Source organism: Melanerpes formicivorus, unplaced genomic scaffold, assembly GCF_026170545.1.
Source record: "Melanerpes formicivorus ecotype bairdi unplaced genomic scaffold, bMelFor1.0.p_v2 SCAF_38, whole genome shotgun sequence".
Classification (NCBI taxonomy): Eukaryota; Metazoa; Chordata; class Aves; order Piciformes; family Picidae; genus Melanerpes; species Melanerpes formicivorus.
The window spans coordinates 603,219-622,885 of record NW_027142390.1 but is presented as its reverse complement, the minus strand read 5'-3'; the positions used below and the strand labels follow the sequence as shown (position 1 = coordinate 622,885).

The 19,667-nt window shown below is 59.7% G+C and overlaps 3 protein-coding genes across 6 annotated transcripts in view; all 3 read left to right on the top strand.

Moving 5' to 3' along the window:
* IFT122 (intraflagellar transport 122) overlaps positions 1-8,011 on the top strand; it is a 29,691-nt gene extending 21,680 nt beyond the window's left edge. The window contains exons 21-29 of one of the 2 annotated variants that reach the window (XM_068157731.1): positions 212-352; positions 1,300-1,397; positions 2,261-2,361; positions 3,416-3,581; positions 4,477-4,588; positions 5,126-5,254; positions 6,075-6,154; positions 6,732-6,896; positions 7,584-8,011. In XM_068157731.1, the coding sequence (XP_068013832.1) occupies positions 212-352; positions 1,300-1,397; positions 2,261-2,361; positions 3,416-3,581; positions 4,477-4,588; positions 5,126-5,254; positions 6,075-6,154; positions 6,732-6,896; positions 7,584-7,673 (1,082 nt within the window). In that variant the 3' untranslated portion in view covers positions 7,674-8,011. The remainder of the gene's footprint in view (positions 1-211; positions 353-1,299; positions 1,398-2,260; positions 2,362-3,415; positions 3,582-4,476; positions 4,589-5,125; positions 5,255-6,074; positions 6,155-6,731; positions 6,897-7,583) is intronic. The other variant, XM_068157732.1, reaches the window with a different exon arrangement.
* A 4,330-nt stretch (positions 8,012-12,341) lies between these two features.
* Positions 12,342-16,282, top strand: RHO (rhodopsin). The gene is made up of 5 exons (XM_068157727.1): positions 12,342-12,795; positions 13,645-13,813; positions 13,938-14,103; positions 14,326-14,565; positions 14,925-16,282. Exons 1-5 carry the CDS (start codon positions 12,435-12,437, stop codon positions 15,042-15,044), a joined length of 1,056 nt encoding a protein of 351 aa, XP_068013828.1. The 5' UTR covers positions 12,342-12,434; the 3' UTR covers positions 15,045-16,282.
* A 930-nt stretch (positions 16,283-17,212) lies between these two features.
* On the top strand, positions 17,213-19,457 carry H1-8 (H1.8 linker histone). 3 transcript variants are annotated; one of them, XM_068157730.1, is made up of 5 exons: positions 17,213-17,259; positions 17,818-18,062; positions 18,191-18,323; positions 18,416-18,465; positions 18,936-19,457. In XM_068157730.1, exons 1-5 carry the CDS (start codon positions 17,244-17,246, stop codon positions 19,275-19,277), a joined length of 786 nt encoding a protein of 261 aa, XP_068013831.1. In that variant the 5' UTR covers positions 17,213-17,243; the 3' UTR covers positions 19,278-19,457. The 3 variants fall into 3 exon arrangements, with proteins under 3 accessions (XP_068013831.1, XP_068013830.1, XP_068013829.1); XM_068157729.1 differs by having other exon boundaries at positions 17,818-18,110; positions 18,191-18,308; positions 18,936-19,455; XM_068157728.1 differs by having other exon boundaries at positions 17,818-18,110; positions 18,936-19,452.
* Positions 19,458-19,667: the final 210 nt, after the last annotated feature.

The window sequence follows — 19,667 nt, the reverse complement described above, 5'->3', positions numbered from 1 at the left end:
GAGTGCAAAAGCCACAAAATACCTACAGATGCTTCTCCTGTTCCATTAGCGCCGCCGCTGTCGGCAGCGCCATACCAGCGCTTAATCCTTTCCATCCCGCAGCACAGGCCGCTTGGTGCTGGCTGGCTGGATTGCTCTTCATTTCACAACATTAATTGCAGTTAATTGATCTAATCATGCTGTAAAATCCTCTTTGTCTTGGCCCTTGCAGCCTTCCACAAGGCCGGCAGGCAGCGCGAGGCCGTGCGGGTGCTGGAGCAGCTGACGCACAACGCGGTGCTCGAGAGCCGCTTCAGCGACGCAGCCTACTACTACTGGGTGCTGTCCATGCAGTGCCTAGAGATAGCCCGAGGTGAGGAGCTGGGGGAGACCTGCTGCCTGCCCCTCCTGCATGCAGCCAGGCAGGCACTGGCTTGTGCTGGCACCGCTGCAGCCGCCCCACGGCCGCGTGGCTCGCCTGGGCTCTGTGGGTGCTGTGCAGGACTCTGGCTTGTGCTGGTTCTGCCCTCCCCTGCTTTTCCCAGGTGCTTGGTTCAGACAAGTGAGCAAACAAGCAGCATCAGCACGCACAGACCTCCCGTGGGAGGCTGGCTGGAGTCACAACCCTGCCCCCCAGGACCTCGTGTCCTCAGCACACACTGGCTGAGGAAGCAGCTGCAGGGTTAACATCTGCTAAGTAAGAGATGGTCATGGAGTGTAAGCTGCAGCTGGGGTTTGAGCAGGGCTTGCAGAGGAGCTTGGCAAAGTTTCACCTCTGTGGACACAATCGTTGTCGCCTTGCCTTCTGAAGGGCTGCAGTGGGAGGGAGCTGGAGCTGGCAGTGAGTAGGTGTAGTTCAGAGCTATCAAATGCAGTGTTGGTGAGGAGGCTCTTGGCTGCTGCTGCCCTCAGCCCAGCTGCTGCATTGCCCCTCAGCTGCTTTGGGGAGGTGCAGATTCCTCCAGATGCCTTAGTGCTGTAAAATCAAGTGACTATTGCTGAGCTCTGGAGTTATGGATGAGGTTTCCAGTGGTGCACATCTCCTGCTTTCTACCCTTACCTGAGCTCCAGCTTCTAGCTCTGTTCAAACCATCACCTCAACTGCTTGGTGTCTTGCCAGGCTTGTTTTAGACCAGAGACTTGCTCATAAAACTGGCAGGTCTGTGCAAGGTGTGATCTGCAGAGGTGGATGGGACACAGTTAAACTGCTGCACACCTCTTTAGGAAGTGCTGGGGCTGAAATCACAGTGTGCTGTTGCCTTCCAGCTGAGTCTCACAGCCTCCTCTTGGAGACTGACCCCAATGCTTTGCCTCCCACAGAGAATGAGGAGCAGAAGGCTGAAATGTTGCAGAAGTTCCATCACTTCCAGCACCTGGCAGAAGTTTACCATGTCTACCACTCCATACAGAGATACACTGTAAGGACTCACTGTGGAAGCTGTGTTGGTGCTTCCTGAGCTGTTTTTCTTGGGAAATGACTGGGAATAATTAATGACTCTGCAGGCAATTAACTCTTGAGTGCAGATTAGTGATACTGTGCAGCAATTGCATTTACTACTTTGCCTTCTGCTGTCTCAGTTCCCAAAGCTGCAGTGCAGTGCCAGCAGGTCTGTTCTTACCTCAGTGTGGGTGGCAGACACAAAGATGATTCCCCACCCCCAGCCCTTCCTGCTTGTTCTGTTGGGTTTGGCTCCACAGTGCCCTGAGCCCCTGCTCCTGCACGACTTAGTTTTGGCTTTTGCTTTAGCAGGGCAAACAAGGCTGGACAGAAGCACCTTGGCCTTGGGGTTCCCTTGGTGTGGTTTGTGTGTCACCTGCTCCAGGGTGGAAAACAGCCACAAGTGAGGGGCTCCTGCTGCTTCCAGCAGTGGCAGTAATGTTGCCACCACTGCCAGTGAAAATATCTTTTGTAAGACATCTGAGAGCCCTGACCTGTGTCCTTGCCCCACAGAAGCCTCCATGCTGGTCAGACCACTTCAGGTCCTAACATGCTGGACCCCTTCAGGGGTGCTGGACAGCCTGCCCCCATTAGAAATGGCCTGCTGGAGACTGCTTCAGCTACAGGGATCCCTTCCTCTCTCTCCCTTTCTTTCTGCATGTGGCAGGCATGAGCTCTGGTGATAAAGACATGCAGAATGCACTTGCTGTGTGCTGTCAGCACCTCGTTTTGCAACTGTGTGAAAGAAACAGAGTGCTTGAGGTGCCTGCTGCTGTGGTGCTTGGTGAAGGAGTTGTTGGTTTCCCAGCTTAGAAAGACGTGTCTGTATTTTTAATACCACAGGAGGAGCCTTTCAGTTTCCACTTGCCTGAAACCCTCTTCAATATTTCCAGGTTTCTGCTTCACAGCTTAACAAAGGAGACTCCTCTGGGGATCTCAAAAGTGTATCCTTCCAATACAGTACAAAACCCAGAAGTTATCTTGTGAGATACATGAAAGGAATAATTGATGTTGATCCACAATGCAGAGCTCTCCTGTAGGGTATCTTCACTCTCAGCTCTTGGTTGTAGTTAATGGAAACTGACTCTTGTCCCTGAGGAAATAATCAGCATCTTCAAACCTTTGTGTGTTTAACTGCACTGCCTTTTGGGGGTTTCCAGGAGTTTTGTAGAGCTAGACAAATGAACCAAGGTGGAGCTCAAACCCAGCCAGCCAGCCCGGGGTATCACCTCAGTCAGAGCAGCAGCTCCCAGCACAGCAGCCACGGCAGCAGGGGGTTGGCCCTGAGTCCTGGCAGAGTGGCTGCTAGGAGACTGGGCTGAGGCAGGAGGGAGAGAGAGCCATGAGGCTGTTGGGGCTGCAGTGCCTGTCAGACTGACATCTACACAGCTCATGCTGGGAGAGAGTTCCTCAAAGGGAGGCACCTTGCTGGAGAAGAGAGCAGGGAGGGCCTCTGGATGCCACAGGCAGACCTGGCTAGCTTGGGCTGGCTCATTTGTGGCCCTGGGGGCAGTTAGCCTTCCTCTTCAGAGCCTCCTCACTATAACCTGAGATGAAGTCTTTCATAACATGCCCTGTTAGGAGTTGCTGCTGTACCCTGATGGAAGGGCAGGGCAGCCCCCAGGCTGTGCAGGGCTGTTGCTTTCTCTGTGCTGAGCTGCTGGCTGGGGGCTGCTGCTCTGCTAAGAATTTCTTTCATTTGGGGTTTTTTGGGGTTGGGAGAAAATCCACTGAGCCTAGGATGACTGAAATGTGCAAATGGAGTCAGAACATGTAACCAAAGCAATGTTTCAGTAGGGTCAGCTCATTCCCTTGCTGCTATTCACCCACAGACGTTCTGGTGGCTGTTCCACACTTGATTTGAAGTTAAAGAAAGAGATTCTTGTCGGAGCCTGGCTGCAGCAGCAGTGCTGGATGCAGCACAAGTGCCCTGATTAGGAGGAGTGCTGCAGCTTTTCCTGGATCCATATGTATTTTTATTCCTTAATTAGATGCCAGTAATACACTGTTTGCCCTGGCAAAGCAGAGCAGAGCTCTGGGGGCATACAAGCTGGCTCGCCATGCCTACGAGAAGCTGCAGGGGCTGCAGGTCCCGGCCCGCTTCCAGCGCTCGGTGGAGCTGGGCAGCCTGACCATCCGTGCCAAGCCCTTCCACGACAGCGAGGTAAGGGCTGCTGCCACCTGGCAGCCCCCCCAGGGTGCCTGTCCCTGAGCCTCAGATGCTGTGCAGCAGCTGTGATTGTTCACTGCTGGAACACTCCTTTGTTGTTCCTCACAGGTCAGCCTTGCGCTGGCTCCCGAGAGCAACCCGAAACCAGCCCTTTCTTCTGGCAGCTTCCATCCTCCCTCTCCTGTCCTGCATCCCCCTCCTCTCTGCCTGTTCATTCTCCCCAGCCTTTTCCCTCCCATCCACAGGCAATTACTCCACAGTCTTTGTTTCTCTCTCGGGCTGGAGGTCACTTCCATTTGTCCCACTCCTAGCTCTGCTCCCCTCCCTTCCTCCCTCAGGCCTTCCTTGAACAGCTTTTCTTCCTCGGCTGCGGTCTGCCTGTCTGCAGTGCTCGACAAAGCCCCAGCTCATGGAGTACTCACTAAAAATAAACTGTATTGTGCCAGGGAACCTGCACCTGGCCACCTGGAATAATGGAAGCATAGCCTTAAGAACTGCCTAAAATAGCTGCTGTGAAAAGGGGAGAGGAATCAATGGGAGAGCTTCAATCTGAACAAGCCCTGGAGCAAAAAACCTTCCTTGGGTCACCTTCCCTGCAACTTCTTCTCTTGCCCTGTGTTTGGTGCAGAGTTCTGCTTCTGTGGTTGCAAGGCAAAGTGAAGATGCAATTGTGAGAGCGGTGGAGAGGGCTGGTTTTAATGTGAAAACTTGTGGTTTGTGGGAAGCACTGTCAGGTGCTGAAGGATCTGAGCTCTCAGCAGGGTTTCTCCAGCTCAGCACTGACCTCCCAGCAGTGGTGCAAAGCGAAGGAGCTGGTGGGGAATGGGACGCCGAGAGCTGAGCAGGTGCTGCTGTGCTCACCATGCCTGTGCTGTGTGTGTCTCTGCAGGAGCTGGTGCCCTTGTGCTACAGGTGCTCCACCAACAACCCCCTGCTGAACAACCTGGGGAACGTCTGCATCAACTGCAGGCAGCCCTTCGTCTTCTCCGCCTCCTCCTACGGTGTGTCAGGGTGCCCTGCCTGCCAGCAGCAGAGTGCTGTCCCCTCTCTGCTCTCCAGCTGGGCCAACAGATCTTGCCTCTGATGCTGCTGGATGTGACCCAGTGGCTGCCTCCTGCCCCAGGGATTGTTGGGTTTCACAGAATGGGTTGGATTGGAAGGGACCTTCAAGATCATCCAGTTCCAACTCCCTGCCATGGGCAGAAACACCTCCCACCAGCACAGGGTGCTCAATGCCTCATCCAGCCTGGCCTTGAACACCTCCAGGCTCGAAGCCTGGACAACCTGCTGCAGTGCCTCCCCACCCAGAGCAGCAGTGAAGCCTCCTTTGCTGGGTGGCACTGGGTGTGCAGTGCTTCACTGCCACAGATGTGCCCTGCTGGGGCTTGGGTTGGTTGAGTTTTCTTTACCTGGCTTCCTGAGAAGGTGTGGACAGGCAGGACACCGTGGCCACAGAGCCAGAGGTCTTCATTTCTTCAGGGGCACAGCATCTGATGAGATCTCAGGGCTCAAATGCTCCTTTCTTTCCCACCCCTCAGAAGTGCTGCATCTGGTGGAGTTCTACTTGGAGGAGGGCATCACAGATGAAGAGGCTGTAGCTCTCATCGACCTGGAAGCTCCGAGACCAAGTAAGAGAGAGAGTAAGTGGCAGGAGAGCATGAGTGACCGTATCCTTTGGGTTAAAGCTGCCTTCCAGCCCTTTCCTTGGGGGGTAAAATCCACAATTTGGAATGGATTTGCCCCCTCCCAGGTTAAAAGTTGTCTTTGTGCCTTCTGACTGCCCTGGGTACAGTTCATGGTGTCCCCTTCTGCAGCCCAGCGTAACCAAGTGGTGTTGTCACTGACCCTCTCCTCCTGAGGCTTTTTCCCAGGCACAGTTTGCTCAGTGGTGTGAGCCATGCCTGTGGAACGATGGGGTGCCATTGCTCTCCCTCTGCTCTTTGGGAGTGGGGACAATCTGAGTGTGTTACTCACTTCCAGTGACAGCTGGCCTCAGAGGCTGCCCTCTCCTAGCCAGGGAAACCAGCATGGACTCCTGGAGCCATGGCTGTTGGAATCCCTTCTGCAAGGCTCTGGCATGCAAAGCTCCCAGCTGCTGTGGGGGCTGTGTGAGGTTGGGTGCAGGGCCATGCAGGGGCAAACAGTCCTGGCTAGAGCTGCTTAGGGCTGGACTTGGAAGGGGCTGCTGCATTTGCCCTGTCAGGAGAGGGCAGAGAGGGAAAGGAGGCAGAGCTGCTGTGGCTGTGGTTGGGTTTGCTGTGCCACAGCAGCTGCAATGACAAGTTCCCTCAGCTGCTGTGAGTCAGAGCAAGGCCTTCTCTGGCACTCTCTGCAATCATGTAGACCCTGCAGCAACCTGAGAGTGTTCTGGAGCAGCCAGGACAGCAGTCCTGCTGCTGTGCTTTTGTGTTTCTCCCCTGAGTGCTGGCTGCTGTGAGCACAGACAATTCCATAGCAACTCTTCCCTTCCTTAAGCAAGCCATCCAGATGCACAGAGCTTGAGGCTCAGTGACAGTGGAGATGTCACTGAGGAGGATGATCCCTTCACAGCCAAACTGAGCTTTGAGGTAAGAGCCTCACTTGTCTCTGCCAGTTGTTTCCTTCTTGCTACCAATGGGAAGGAACAGAAATTTGTAACTGGCAATCTGTGCTGCCCTTCTGGGGTGAGTGTGTCACAGACTGCAGGAGAGGGACAGCACTTGAGAGGGATTTACCAGTTAGCTCCTCTCTTAAAAGAGAAGAACAACACCCAAACCCAGAAAGCAGCAAAGCTCTCAAAGGAGATATTCTGGGACTCGGTTTGCCATGACAGAGCTAGCTGTGCCTGGGCAGCACTCCTACAGGCCATCGCTGGGAGGTTCTAATGCAGGCTGTGGGTGGGTGTCATCCACAAGGAACTGTGTGAAATGGGTGTGGGGAGCTCCCTGACACCAGCTTGGCTCGCCCAGTGCACCCTGCCGTGCAGCTGGGTCCTGCTGTTGCTGAAGGTGCTGCTGAGAGTGGCGGTGAGCGTGGCGGGGCCAGGCCAGGCAGTCCTCAGCTGGCTTTGCCCACTGAATGTTACTCTGCTGCTTCCGGGGTCTCGGTGGTGCTCAGAGGGCTCTGCAGCTGGTGACCACTGCTCTCTGTCCTGCTGTCCTGCAGCAGGGGGGCTCCGAGTTCGTGCCGGTGGTGGTGAGCCGTGCAGTGCTGCAGTCCATGAGCCGCAGGGATGTGCTGATCAAGCGCTGGCCGCGGCCGCTGCGCTGGCAGTACTACCGCTCGCTGCTGCCCGACGCCTCCATCACCATGTGTCCCTCCTGCTTCCAGGTAAGCTGTGCCTGGGGATCCCTACAACAAATCACCCCCAAACACAAAGCCCTGCTGAGACCCCCGTGGCTGCAGCAGCACTGAAACCTCCCACTGGAAAATGTGCTAAGCAAATTCCCGCGCTGCTGAGACAGGGGAGGCAGCGGAGCCCACAGATCAGCTGAGTGATGCACAGAGCAGCAGCTGCCTCCTGACAACTGTGAGGGAGCTGAATCTGAGAAGTTGTACTGACTGTACTGACAGCAAGCCAGAGCCTCTTGAGCGGAGCTTGGCTGAGCAGCAGATGCTGCTTTGGATTTATTCCTGCAGCTCTGCCCCTCTGACTTGCAGCCTGGCCTAGCAGGACGCAGCAGCCAGCGCCTGGCTTACCCCTCCCCGCCTCAGGCTTGTGCAGATCCTAGGGCCCAGCCACATTTCTTACTCAGAAATTCCCATTTTTATCCTCACTTCTGCAAAAGTGATGAATTGCTTTGAGCCTCTTCAGCACCCTTGCAGTGGCCTGTGAGCTGCTGGCTGCTCGGCGCCAGGTTGTGGTGCACTTGAGCAGCTGCGACAGAGGAGCAGTTCTTGCAGCAGCAGCTTGCCAGGGGCCAGGGTCTGTGCTGTGGAGAAGCCCTGCAGCTTGGTTTGCATCTCCTTTGAGCTAGTCACAGCCTCACTTGTCCCTCACTCTGTTGCTAATTACAGATGTTTCACACGGAGGACTATGAGCTGCTGGTGCTGCAGCACAACTGCTGCCCCTTCTGCCGGCGGAGGATAGATGAGTCCGGCCCGTGAGGGCACGCAGCCTGAGCCCTCCGCTGGCAGCCTTCCCCCGCGGCTTGGCACCACTCTGCTTGGCTTCAGACAGCTTCCTCACAGCTTTGTGAGGTCATCTTGTGCTGGTTTGCACCCAGGAGTGGAACTGAGCTACAAAAATGCAACTGTTTTTCAGAGGAGGTTGTCTGTTGTTGGTGAATGTCCTCCCCAGCTCCCAGGCGAGCAGCTGCAGTGCCACAGCTGCTCGCAGGAATGTTTCTGGGGTGGAGGTCAGCCCTGGTTGTGCTCTACCTTGTGTTTGAAACTTGGTTTACTCTGTAATGGGCAGGTCTTCAAATAAAGAGAGCTATTTTGCACCTCTCTGTCTCAGCACTTGCTCATGATGCTGCTCTGAGCTTCAGGTTTCATCTCCTGCTTTCTCTTCCACTTGGGCAAGAACAGCCTCAGAGTTTGCACCTCGGGAGTTCCCCTGACCTTGGCTTGAGGGACATCTCACAGCCATGCTGGGAGGAGGCAGGGGGAAGCTTTTCAGCTGTAGTATTCACCTTGTTCCAAGGCAGAATGCCAAGGTGGAAGTGCTCCTCTCCTGGCTCCCTGCCCACTGCAGTGCACACACTGAGCAAGAGCCTCTTCAGGGAAGGAAACTCCACGGCCCTGAGGGGCTGTGCTCGGCAGATCTGTGTGCTGGCAGCAGCACCACAGAGCCAAGGGCTGTCAGCCAGCAGCTCCCACAGCTCCTCTGCACCCAGGGCAGGAGAGTTCATCACTGCTGTGAACAGCAGCAGTGATGTTGTTAGCTGTAATCTGGAACCCAGGGGATAGGTGCCAGGACTCTTGGCAGGCCCAGTCGTGGTGACAGCTGCGGGCAGTCTCTGAGCCCTGCCTGGCCTCGTGCAGGTCCCTCACTGTCCTGCTGACCAGCAGAGTGATACCGAAGGAGAGCTGCTCAGGGGTGTTCCCCCAGCATTGTTTTCAGTCTGTGGGCAAATGATGTGCAGAGGTGGGAGGAGATGGACCTGCTGCTGCCTGCTTCAGCCTCCTGCTGAGGCCCAGGGGCTTCTGATGCAGCTGCCCAACCAAATGTGGTAGGTCAGCCCCAGGCAGCAGCTCAGCCCTCACGCTGCAGTTTGCTCACAGCTTCCTCCCCTCCCTGCAAGAGAGTGGAGCAAAGCAGAAAGCAAAGGCAGAAGAAGCTGAGGGGCTGAGGTAAAGCTGTGGGTGCAAGCAGAGCAGTGAGGAACATGCTCAGTGCTTCCCAGCAGCGGGCAGATGTCCAACAGTGCAGGGCCCCAGCATGAGTGATGGTCACTGGGGAAGGCAAACACCACAGACACAACATCCTTACTCCTTCCTCCCTGCCCTCAGCTTTTATCATCCAGTGTGGGACACCTCTGGCCAGCTTCCCCAGCTCTGTCCTGCTTCCCCAGCTCTGTGCTCTCATTGCTGGGGGGAGACTAAGAAGAAAGCCTCAGTGCTGTGCAAGCTCTGCTCGGCCATCGCTACAGCCCTGCTCTTAGCCACCACGCAGCTGCTGGGAGGAAGGAGTACCAGGGTGGTGAGACTGGCACAGGCTGCCCAGGGAGGCTGTGGCTGCCTTCTCCCTGGAGGTGTTCAAGGCCAGGCTGGATGAGGCCTTGAGCAGCTGAGTGTAGTTGAGAGGTGTCCCTGCCCATGGCAGGGGGGTGGAGGAGATGAGCTCTGAGGTCCCTTCCGGCCTGAGCCATCCCAGGATTCTGTGATCCCATGACAACTCCATCCCAGCCCCTGTCCTGCTCCAGGGTGCTTGGGTCTGCTGAGGACAGCTGCTGAGTCGTTCCCTGGCAGCAGGAGGGTCTGGGTGGTGAAGCAGCTGGGCTGGGCTGGAGCTGGGACAGGATGGGTCTCCTGCCTTCCACGTAGCACAGCCTGTGCCCACGTTGTGTTCAGCTGCACTGTTGTGACATCCTGCCTGTCACAGCCTCCCTTTGTTGTGAGTGGAAAACGTTCTGCTCGGCTGCCTTCAGCTGCTGGCTGGGCTGGCTGGGTGCTGCTGAGGCAGCTACCACCCAGACAGCACTTTGCAGATGGGACTGGGGATGCCCCTGGCTCTGCTGGGCTTCTCCTGGGGAGTGCCAGCCTGCAAGGACTCTGAGCAGTGCTGGTGGAGAGGGAAGCCAGGATGGAATCCAGCTCCTTCTCCAGGGACTGAGCTGGCAGCGTGGCACCACTAGGAGCAGAGAGGGATGCAACAAATAGCTGCTGCCCTGACAGACACAGTGGATGTGGCAAGGGAGCTGCTGCCTAGTTTCAGACACCTCTGAGCACAGCCCAGCCTGGGGCAGTGTGTGGGGCAGAACAGGCTGGGCACAGCTGGTACAGTGTGAGGGTGCTCTGGGCCCAGACTGCCCTGTGCTGGGCAACTCCACCAGCAAGAGCTGCTGGCTGCAGGAGCAGACCCACAGAGCTCTGCCAGGGGCTGCTCTCAGTGGCTGACCAGCTGCTGCCTTTGATCTGCACTACCGCAGCCCCCGGCCCCACCGCAGCCCCTGGCCCCACCGCAGCCCCGGCCCCACCGCAGCCCCCGGCCCCACCACAGCCCCCAGCCCCACCGCAGCCCCCAGCCCCACCGCAGCCCCGGCCCCACCGCAGCCCCCAGCCCCACTGCAGCCCCCAGCCCCACTGCAGCCCCCAGCCCCACTGCAGCCCCGGCCCCACCGCAGCCCCCAGCCCCACTGCAGCCCCAGCCCCACTGCAGCCCCGGCCCCACTGCAGCCCCGGCCCCACCCCAGCCCCCGGCCCCACCGCAGCCCCCAGCCCCACCGCAGCCCCGGCCCCACCGCAGCCCCCAGCCCCACCGCAGCCCCCGGCCCCACCGCAGCCCCCAGCCCCACTGCAGCCCCGGCCCCACCGCAGCCCGCAGCCCCACGGCAGCCCCCAGCCCCACGGCAGCCCCCAGCCCCACTGCAGCCCTGGCCCCACTGCAGCCCCAGCCCCACTGCAGCCCCAGCCCCACCCCAGCCCCCGGCCCCACCGCAGCCCCCAGCCCCACTGCAGCCCCGGCCCCACCGCAGCCCCACCGCAGCCCCCGGCCCCACCGCAGCCCCCAGCCCCACCCCAGCCCCCGGCCCCACCGCAGCCCCACCGCAGCCCCCGGCCCCGTGCTGCTCTCCAGCGGTGACGCAGGCCAGGCCTAAGCTCCAGCAGCAGCTGCTAAGCTCAGCAGTGGCTTTGCTGCACCAGAGCTTAAGGTGCCATATTGGGACCATAAACCCTTAATCTCCTGTGCCAGCTGCAAGCACCAACAGCTGCAGGTAGCTGGTGGCATTGCTCTGGCCTTGGCAGTGTGTGTGGAAGGCTTACTAGGAGGGACTTGGGAGGAGCAGGGGGGTTGTGAGGACCTAGGGATCGCACAGGGATGTGGAGGAAGGCCTTTGGGACTGTCCCCAGTGATGGTGGCCATGGCCAGCCAGGCCTTCCTTTGTCTGTGGTGCTGCTTAGAGTGAAGGTCTCCCAGCTTGGTCTCTCCCTGGAGCTCAGCACTTGGTGCTTTTCCCCTTTCAACTCTGCATCTGCTGAACTAACCCCAGGGAAGGTTGGCACAGCCAGGCCAGGCCTGGAGGAGCTTTCTTCAGGTCTCTTCCAGTCCCAACAGTTGTGTCTCAACCAGCACAGGAAGCTGAGTCAGAACCTTCCTCCAGTGCCATATTGCTGCAGCCTCCTCAGCACTGCTGGTACCTGTCCAGGACAGGTTATCTGACCTGTGTTGCCCATGCTGTTGGCATGAGCCAAAGCTGGTCACCGGGGAGATGGTACAACTGGAACCCTGCCAGTAGGGTCAGTGCCTCACTGTGGCCTTCACAACACCCTACCCAAGCCCTGAGGCAGGAAAAGGGATGGCTGAGAGAGTGTGAAGAAAGGGTTGGTGATGCTCCTGCTGCTGAGAGCACCCTTGGCAGCCTCCCACCGGGAGCAGCTGCTGCTCCAGTGGACACTGACTGCTGGGGGGGGACCCCACTTGCCCTGTCTCAGGCCCAGGCCTGGGGCACCTCTTTGTCACTGATGGACCACACCTGCCCAGCCTGGCCACCATCTGCAGCCCCCAGTCCAGGACTTTGAACTGCAAACTTCCTCCCTGGTAGCAGGGGTGGAAAGGATCTTCTGGTTGTTGGTGAGAGCTGAGAGCTCAGCCTGGGAGCCCTGCAAAAACACAGCCAAGAGAAGAATCCTTGTGTGTGTTGTCTTCCCTGGCACCCCCATGGGCACACAACCCATCCCCAGACCTCTATGTGGGGAAATGGAGGCTTCACCCCAGCACAGCCCTGTGAGCCCGTGGTGGGTGGCCTGGGTGCCTTGCAGATGTGAGGGCAGCAGGAGCCACAGCCCAGCACCAGGGGTGCCAAGATGGCCATGGGGGCAGGGCCCACCCCAAACCCTTGCTCCCAGGGTGCAAATGGATCTGCTGTCTGGGTTGGGGCCCCCCAGATGAAGGGGGTGGTGCTGAGCTGCCTCCAGGACCACGAGCTGCAGTCCCCAACAATGACAGTGGCAGAAGCAGGAATCACCTCAGTGCCCCCCGCAGAAAGCCCTTAGCTGAGTGATTATGATCAATAATGCTCTGAGCCCTAATCGTGCTGACTCTGGAGCCTGTGGCTTACCCTGGGGCAGTTTATAAGGGTGGCCCCACGCAGGGCAGCGCAGCCACGCCTGGGGGTGACAGCGAGGGGAGAGGAGGCCGCAGCCCCTCCTCAGAGCCACTCAGCACCCGCAGCGAGCGCGGCAGGCGCCGCAGGAGCCGCAGCCATGAACGGCACCGAGGGGCAGGACTTCTACGTGCCCATGTCCAACCGGAGCGGGGTGGTGCGCAGCCCCTTCGAGTACCCCCAGTACTACCTGGCTGAGCCCTGGAAGTTCTCGGCGCTGGCTGCCTACATGTTCATGCTGATCCTGCTCGGCTTCCCCATCAACTTCCTCACCCTCTACGTCACCATCCAGCACAAGAAGCTGCGGACGCCTCTGAACTACATCCTGCTGAACCTGGCGGTCGCCGACCTCTTCATGGTGCTCGGAGGCTTCACCACCACCATGTACACCTCCATGAATGGCTACTTTGTCTTCGGGGTGACGGGCTGCTACATCGAGGGCTTCTTCGCCACGCTGGGAGGTAAGCTTGCCGTGCACCCGTGTGCTGCCAGGGCTTGCTCAGGCTGCAGCAGGAGGGGGGATGCCCAACGGTCTTGGAGAAATGGCACCTCCAAGGTCCTGGGGCTGCTGCTGCTGGGGCTGAGGCAGTGTTTTGGGGCAGGAGGTGAAGTGGCACGTTACAGTTTTTAGTGGGTTTGACCCTGTTCTGGTAGCCATCTGCTAAGTATCCTGAGCACCCCCCTGCAGCAAGCACAGCAGCTCCTGCACCTCTTCTTGGCTTGCCTTCTGGCTTGAAAGATGACAGATTGGTTCCTCCTGCTCTGTGGGGCTGGTTCTGTCATGGCTGTGATACAGTGCACGGTGTGCCTGGGCCAGCAGCATTGGATCTCCTCCCAGTGACAGCCAGATGCTAATTAAAACTATCTAAAGCCACCCTCCTCCATCAGCTGAGCCTTCTAGCCACCAGAAACTGCTGTCCTGGTCCATGGGGCACCCTGTGAGGCTGGCATTAGTGAGGGGCAAGCCTGGGGGCATGGGTGTTCATCGCATCTGAGAGCAGGGCCACAGGCTTGTGGGGGCAGGTGCTGCGCAGGACATGGTGGGATCCAGCCCTGGGTCTCCCAGCACAGCAGCCAAGCAGTGGCTGTGGGTCAGTGGTGCAGTGAGGAGGTCTCTCTCGTGTCCTCTCACTGCATCCGCACTTGGCCTTCGTCCCTTCCCCTTTGGAAACTTCGGCGGAGGTTCTCCTGCTGCCAGGTGCCCTCCCTGGGAGCGGTGCCCAGGGGAGGCCCTGTGCTGCCAGCTGCTCGTTCTCCCCCTCCTGCGGCTCACAGCCCCCTGTGGCGCGTCCCCTCTCTCCCTGGTGCAGGTGAAATCGCCCTCTGGTCGCTGGTGGTCCTGGCTGTCGAGCGGTACGTGGTGGTCTGCAAGCCCATGAGCAACTTCCGCTTCGGGGAGAGCCACGCGGTCATGGGCGTCGCCTTCTCCTGGATCATGGCGCTGGCCTGCGCTGCTCCCCCGCTCTTTGGATGGTCCAGGTAGGGAGGGCCCCGTGCCCACTGCCCCATGCCCGCTGCCCGGGGGGGCCTGGCTGGCTGCGGCTTGGCCGTGGCTCCAGCTGGTGTGCCCTGCGGGCACTGAGCCGCCCGGCGCCCCTGGCAGGTACATCCCCGAGGGCATGCAGTGCTCCTGTGGGATCGACTACTACACACTGAAGCCAGAGGTCAACAACGAGTCCTTCGTCATCTACATGTTTGTGGTGCACTTCATAATCCCCCTGACCGTCATCTTCTTCTGCTATGGCAACCTGGTTTGCACTGTCAAGGAGGTTGGTACCTGCTGGCAGCGGGGGACTGGAGGCTGCTCCCACCCCCGGTGCTGGGAAGGGGCCGTGCCGGGCACCAGGCTGGTGACCAGGCTTCCTGGTTTGCGCTGAGGGAGAAACAGCAAACTCGGGATGTGCAGCTCAGCTGCCCCATCCCTGCCCCTGCCCCCCTGCCAGTGCAGCCCTTGACAGCCCATTCATGGCTCTGTTGGCTTCTGCCCACAGGCTGCTGCCCAGCAGCAGGAGTCTGCCACCACGCAGAAGGCAGAGAAGGAGGTGACTCGCATGGTGATCATCATGGTCATCGCCTTCCTGATCTGCTGGGTGCCCTACGCCAGCGTCGCTTTCTACATCTTCACCAACCAGGGCTCAGACTTCGGGCCCATCTTCATGACCCTCCCGGCCTTCTTTGCCAAGAGCTCTGCCATCTACAACCCTGTGATCTACATCGTGATGAACAAGCAGGTAACTGGCAGGCGGCAGGAGCTCTCCAGCATCTCCAGCTCTGGGTTTTGCTTGGTAACAGCTTGCAGAGTTCCAGGACTCTGAGGCACTGCTGGGCCAGGAGGGAGGTTCCTCTCCAGGCAGCCTTGTTCTGCCACGCAGCAGGGACACGGTGCGGCTCCTCCTTGGCCTGGCACCCATCTCATACATGCAAACCCACCCTGTCTGGAGGGGCTCAGGAGCTGGCTCGGGGGAGGAGATAGGGCTGCGGCTGCACCGGCAGCCAAGCGGGCAGCAGGCGGGGGGGAGGGAGCCATGGCACGGCTCCGCCGGAGCTGCGGCGCGTCCAGCCGTCTCACCCGGGCTTCCCTCTCTCCCAGTTCCGCAACTGCATGATCACGACCCTGTGCTGCGGCAAGAACCCGCTGGGTGACGAGGACACCTCTGCCGGCAAGACAGAGACCTCCTCGGTCTCCACCAGCCAGGTCTCTCCTGCCTAGGCGCCGCTGGAGCGGCCGGTCCCGGGGAGCGCGGCGCCGCCCGGGGAGCGCGGAGCCGCCCCCGCCGCTCGCCAGCACCGGGCCGTGGTCCGGAGCGGGCTCCTCTCCCCCGGCGTAGCCCCCGGGCAGCAGGCTGCACCTGCACACCTTTGTAATTAACACAAAGGCTTTAGCCCCTGGCCGGGCGGCTCCGTGCTCCTCTCTCCATCTGCTGAGAGCTCTGCCCCCTGCCCTGGCGCCTGCCGGACGCGAGTGAGGCCATGGCAGAGCCACCTTCACCATCCTCACCTCTCCACTCGCTAGGGCCTGGGGCACATCCCTGCTCCCACCTCAGGGGCCAGAGCTGGGGTCACTTTAGAGGCGGATCCTGGCCAGTGCCACCCAGCTGCTTGGCCCCGATGTGCTTCCAGCTGCCTGAGGACAAGCCTGGCTGCTTCGAGGTGCTCCCAGCCCTGCCAGGTGCTCCCAGCTCCAGCCCTGCCCCACCTCCAGTCTGTCAGAAGATGCGGGAGGCACTGTCACCCTTGCACGGGGGATGGGACAGGGCAGCAGTGCACGTGGGCCCCTCCGTGCCACAGAGGTGCTGGCTGCAGATCCTGCCCAGCAAGCAGGTGGCACAGAGGGGACCTGGTGGCATGGCACGGCACAGCCACGTGTGACCACAGTCAGATGTGCTTGGGGAGGGCTCAGCGCCTGTCCTGCACAGCACAGCACCCGCAGGCAGTGTCTGCACCCCAGGCAGCAGCCCCACTCCTTGCCCCCCAGCAGGCAGCCCTCTCCCCATAGCCCTGCCATGAATCCGTAGGCGCCTCTGGGCCGTGCCTGAGACTCGCTCCCTGCCCCTGCTCCCCCAGGCCCTCCTGGTCCTGCCCCATTCCAGCTGCTCACAGCCTGGCACCCTCCCGGGCAGGGGGCTGGTTTCTGAGCAGGGCTGGGTGCGTGGCAGAGCGCCCCTGGCGCGGTGGCAGGGCAGCATACGGCGCAGCGCCGCGGGCATATGCTGTGGGCACGGCGAGCGGCAGATTGCGATTGTAGCAGCGCTCCGCCGGCATATTTTTAGCTCAGCCATACAAATAAGATGTTTTTCTCCCTGTTCAGTGTTATCAACATTTGAAACTATTTTTGTACATTATCATCCTCTCTGATTTCTAATCCTGAGCAGCTTTGCGAGGTCTAATAGGGAACACACAGAACCTGTGCGAGTGGAACCTTTAATAAAGAGCAATTTGCAAGTACAATTCTCTCCTTATTTCTGTGATACTTCTGCATATTCAGTGAAATCCGAAGATTAGAGCTCATGAATAATGCAGTGTTCAGGCTGAGGGCTGATTCATGTGCTTCAAATCTGGGAGCTGGTTTTGGAGGGAAGAGAGAGGAGGGAGGGCTGGGGGTGTGTTTGCTGGCCACGAGGTCCTGCTCCGTGGGAGCGGTGTGAAGCTTGGCTCCATGGCTTTCCCACCTGCCCTGGACCAGCCCTGCTGCCTCCTGGAGATGTCCCGGCCCTGAGCCCCCAGGCCATGGCCCCATACGACACCCATCCCTGCCGCTGCTGCTGCTGGTGCTAGGGGCAAGCAAGGGCTTTGGACCACCCCACCAAGCCAGGTGGGTGCTGGAGGCATCATGGAACCAGAGGGGTGATGGCAGGATCCAGGAGATGAGGTGCAAGAGATGCACCCACTCCTGCTGTGGTGCCAGCCCCTCCAACTCTCCAGTGCCCACACTTGCCCCTCCCTGGGGGACTCAAAGTGGACTGGAAATGGAGCAGGGTACAGGCTGGCAGTACTGCTCCCAGGGGAGCCTGACATGCAGAGCCTGGTCACTGGGTGCCTCTCCTTGCTCCAAACCCAGCTCCTCCTGGCACCATGATCCTCTGCCAGGGCCTAGTTGCTGGGCTCAGGAGGTGGGTGCAGCACTTAGCTGCTGTTCCCCTGCAGCTCAGGATGACCACCCCACAGATCTTTATCTCTTAGCTCTCTCCAAAGAGTTTGCTCAGACAGGGCCCCTCTCCCTCCAGCCTCTCACCAAACGTGGCAAAGGGTTCTTGGCTTCTCCACCACCTGCTCCCAGGGGGCAGGGACCAGAGCAATTAGCAGCTGCCAACCAGCCCCAGCAGTGAGGGTGCTAATCACATAAATGAGCTGTGGCTGGGCTGGCTTGTGAGCATGGGCAGTGGAGCTGGGCTGTTGAGCTGCGTGTGCCATGGAGTCTGATCTAGGTAAGGGTCTGCTAGAGCTGGGGCTCTGCTGGACGTGGTCCCTGTGAGGCCACGGGGATGAGCAGAGTTGTGGCTGCTTGTGAGGAGCAGCTGAGGGTGTCCAGCCTGGAGAAGAGGAGGCTGAGGGAGACCTCATTGCCATCTACAGCTCCCTGAGAGGAGGCTGGAGCCAGGTGAGGTTGGGCTCTTCTCCCGAGGAACAAGTGATAAGATGAGAGGAAACAGCCTCAGGTTGTCCCAGGGGAGGCTTAGTTTGGATGTGAGGAACAATTTTTTCCCCAAAAAGGGTTGTCTAGGCCTGCCCCAGGCTGCCCAGGGCAGTGGTGGAGTTCCCAACCCTGGAAGGGTTTCAAAGCCCTGGAGCTGTGGTGCTGAGGGGCTTGGATTGGTGGTGCCCTGGCAGTGCTGGGGTCAGGGTTGGACTCAACCCTAAAGGTCTCCCAGCCAAAACAGTTCTTTCATTCTATGCTCAGCTTCTGGGGGGCTTTGCAGCCCTTGGGGACATGAGTGCCTCAGGGCTGTGCCAGGCTCCCAGGAGGTGCCCCTAACTTCTCCCAGGATCTGAGGCTGCTGGCACAGCCCAGGTGCCAACAGTGCTGGCCCGGGGTCGCCGTCCCCTGCACCCCCCAACCCTGCACATGGTGATTGAGGCACTGAAGGCCCAGGGCCAGGACCAGAAGAAGGGGGTTTCTGTGGTTGCCATCAAGAGGTTTATCCTGAGCAAGTATCCTGCCGTGGACCCCATCCGCCTCAAGTACCTCCTGAAGCAGGCCCTGCACAAAGGGCTGAGCCGCGGGGACCTGGTGCGACCCCACAACTCCTCTGCCATGGGCGCCACTGGGCGCTTCAAGGTGAGCTGCTGGCCCCAAAGCAGTGGGGCTGGGGGCTCAGGAGGTGTCTGGCCCTGCTTCCACCCTTCTCTTCCTCCCAGTTAGCTCCCAAGAAGCCACAGAAGCAGCAGCCACCAGGCCAGGCAGATCCTGACAGAGGACAAGCCCCAAAACCAGGAGGCAAAGGGACCAGCAAGACCCTGCGGGCTCCCACGGCGGGTGAGCAACAGCAAGGTAAAGGAACAGTGGCACTGTGAGCCACCCCGGGGTGCTCCAGCCCTGTGGAGGGGCTCTTGCAAGGGCTCATCTCTGCTCTTCTCCCACAGGCAGCAAGAAGAAGCAGCCAGCAGCAGTGAAGAAGGCAAAGCTCATGGAGGTGAGTAGTGCTCAGCAGTGGGCCTGGGTGGCTTGTGCCATGGTGTGCCCAGAGAAGGGCAACCAAGCTGGGGAAGGGTCTGGGGAATGGGTCCGGTGAGGAGCAGCTGAGGGAGCTGGGGGTGCTCAGCCTGGAGGACAGGAGGCTGAGAGGAGACCTCATTGCTGTCTACAGCTCCCTGAGAGGAGGCTGCAGCCAGGTAGGGTTGGGCTCTGCTCCCAAGGGACAAGTGACAGGATGAGAGGGAGCAGCCTCAGATTTGTCCCAGGGGACATTTAGATTGGCCATGAGGAACGGTTTCTTGCCCTTGAGGGCTGTCAAGGGCTGGCCCAGGCTGCCCAGGGCAGTGGTGGAGTCCCCGTCCCTGCAGGGCTTTCAGAGCCCTGGAGCTGTGGTGCTGAGGATCTTAAAGGTCTCTTCCAACCACAACAGTTCTGTGGCAGCAGCCTGAGGTGCTCTCTCCTCCCCAGGCCAAGCCACCAGCAGCGGGGAAGCCCAAGAGCAGTGCAGCAAAGCCCTCGCAAGCTGCTGGCCACCCCGGGGCCCCAGGCAAAAGTCGTTCCAGACCCCCCGCGGCTGCGGCTGCCAAGGACACAGGACGGGGCCAGGACACCGCCGCCGACGGCGCTGCAGCCGCACAGCCTCGCAGAGCCCCGGCGGGACAGAGCAAGGGGAAGGCGCCCAAGGCAGCGCAGAAAGAACCCCCTAAGGCAAAGGGGGGGCCAGACAGGGTGAGGAAGCCACGTGTGACCCCGGGAGCCGGCAAAGGGGAGAAGGCAGACTCCAAAGCTGCAGGCAGGAAGGCTCCATAGAGGCCCATGCCCCAGCCCTGCATGCAGCTGGTGCCCAGCCCTTGGGTCTGGGTCAGTTGTCGTCCCTAGGACAGGTTTTAACCACGTTCACCTGCTAATAAAGCTGCATCACTGCCTCACGACATGGTGTCACTGCTGCCCTGCTCTGGGGTCCCTGCACTCCCCCCTGCAGACCCTCCCATCCCTTTCCCAAGAGGCAGGGTAGAGGGCTGGTGCTGCAGGCAGCTGCACCATGTCTGCTCTCATGGAGGTGCCCTCTCTGTCCCCACTGTGCCAGCAGTGTCAGGGGCTGTTGGGCTGTGGGGTCTGGGGGTGAGCCTCAGTGCTGGGTGATGGCTTGGGACCCAGCACAGTGGCACTTATGGGCACTGTACAGCTCGGGCTTGGCCA

What these genes read in the sequence shown, in the direction of transcription:
- RHO (XM_068157727.1), top strand. Translation starts at nt 12,435, where the DNA reads ATGAACGGCACCGAGGGGCAGGACTTCTACGTGCCCATGTCCAACCGG. An exon ending in CCGCTCTTTGGATGGTCCAG is followed by an intron (nt 13,814 to 13,937) that starts GTAGGGAGGGCC and finishes CGCCCCTGGCAG; the next exon opens with GTACATCCCCGAGGGCATGC. An exon ending in ACATCGTGATGAACAAGCAG is followed by an intron (nt 14,566 to 14,924) that starts GTAACTGGCAGG and finishes CCTCTCTCCCAG; the next exon opens with TTCCGCAACTGCATGATCAC.
- H1-8 (XM_068157728.1), top strand. An exon ending in GCGCCACTGGGCGCTTCAAG is followed by an intron (nt 18,111 to 18,190) that starts GTGAGCTGCTGG and finishes TCTTCCTCCCAG; the next exon opens with TTAGCTCCCAAGAAGCCACA. An exon ending in AGAAGGCAAAGCTCATGGAG is followed by an intron (nt 18,466 to 18,935) that starts GTGAGTAGTGCT and finishes TCTCCTCCCCAG; the next exon opens with GCCAAGCCACCAGCAGCGGG.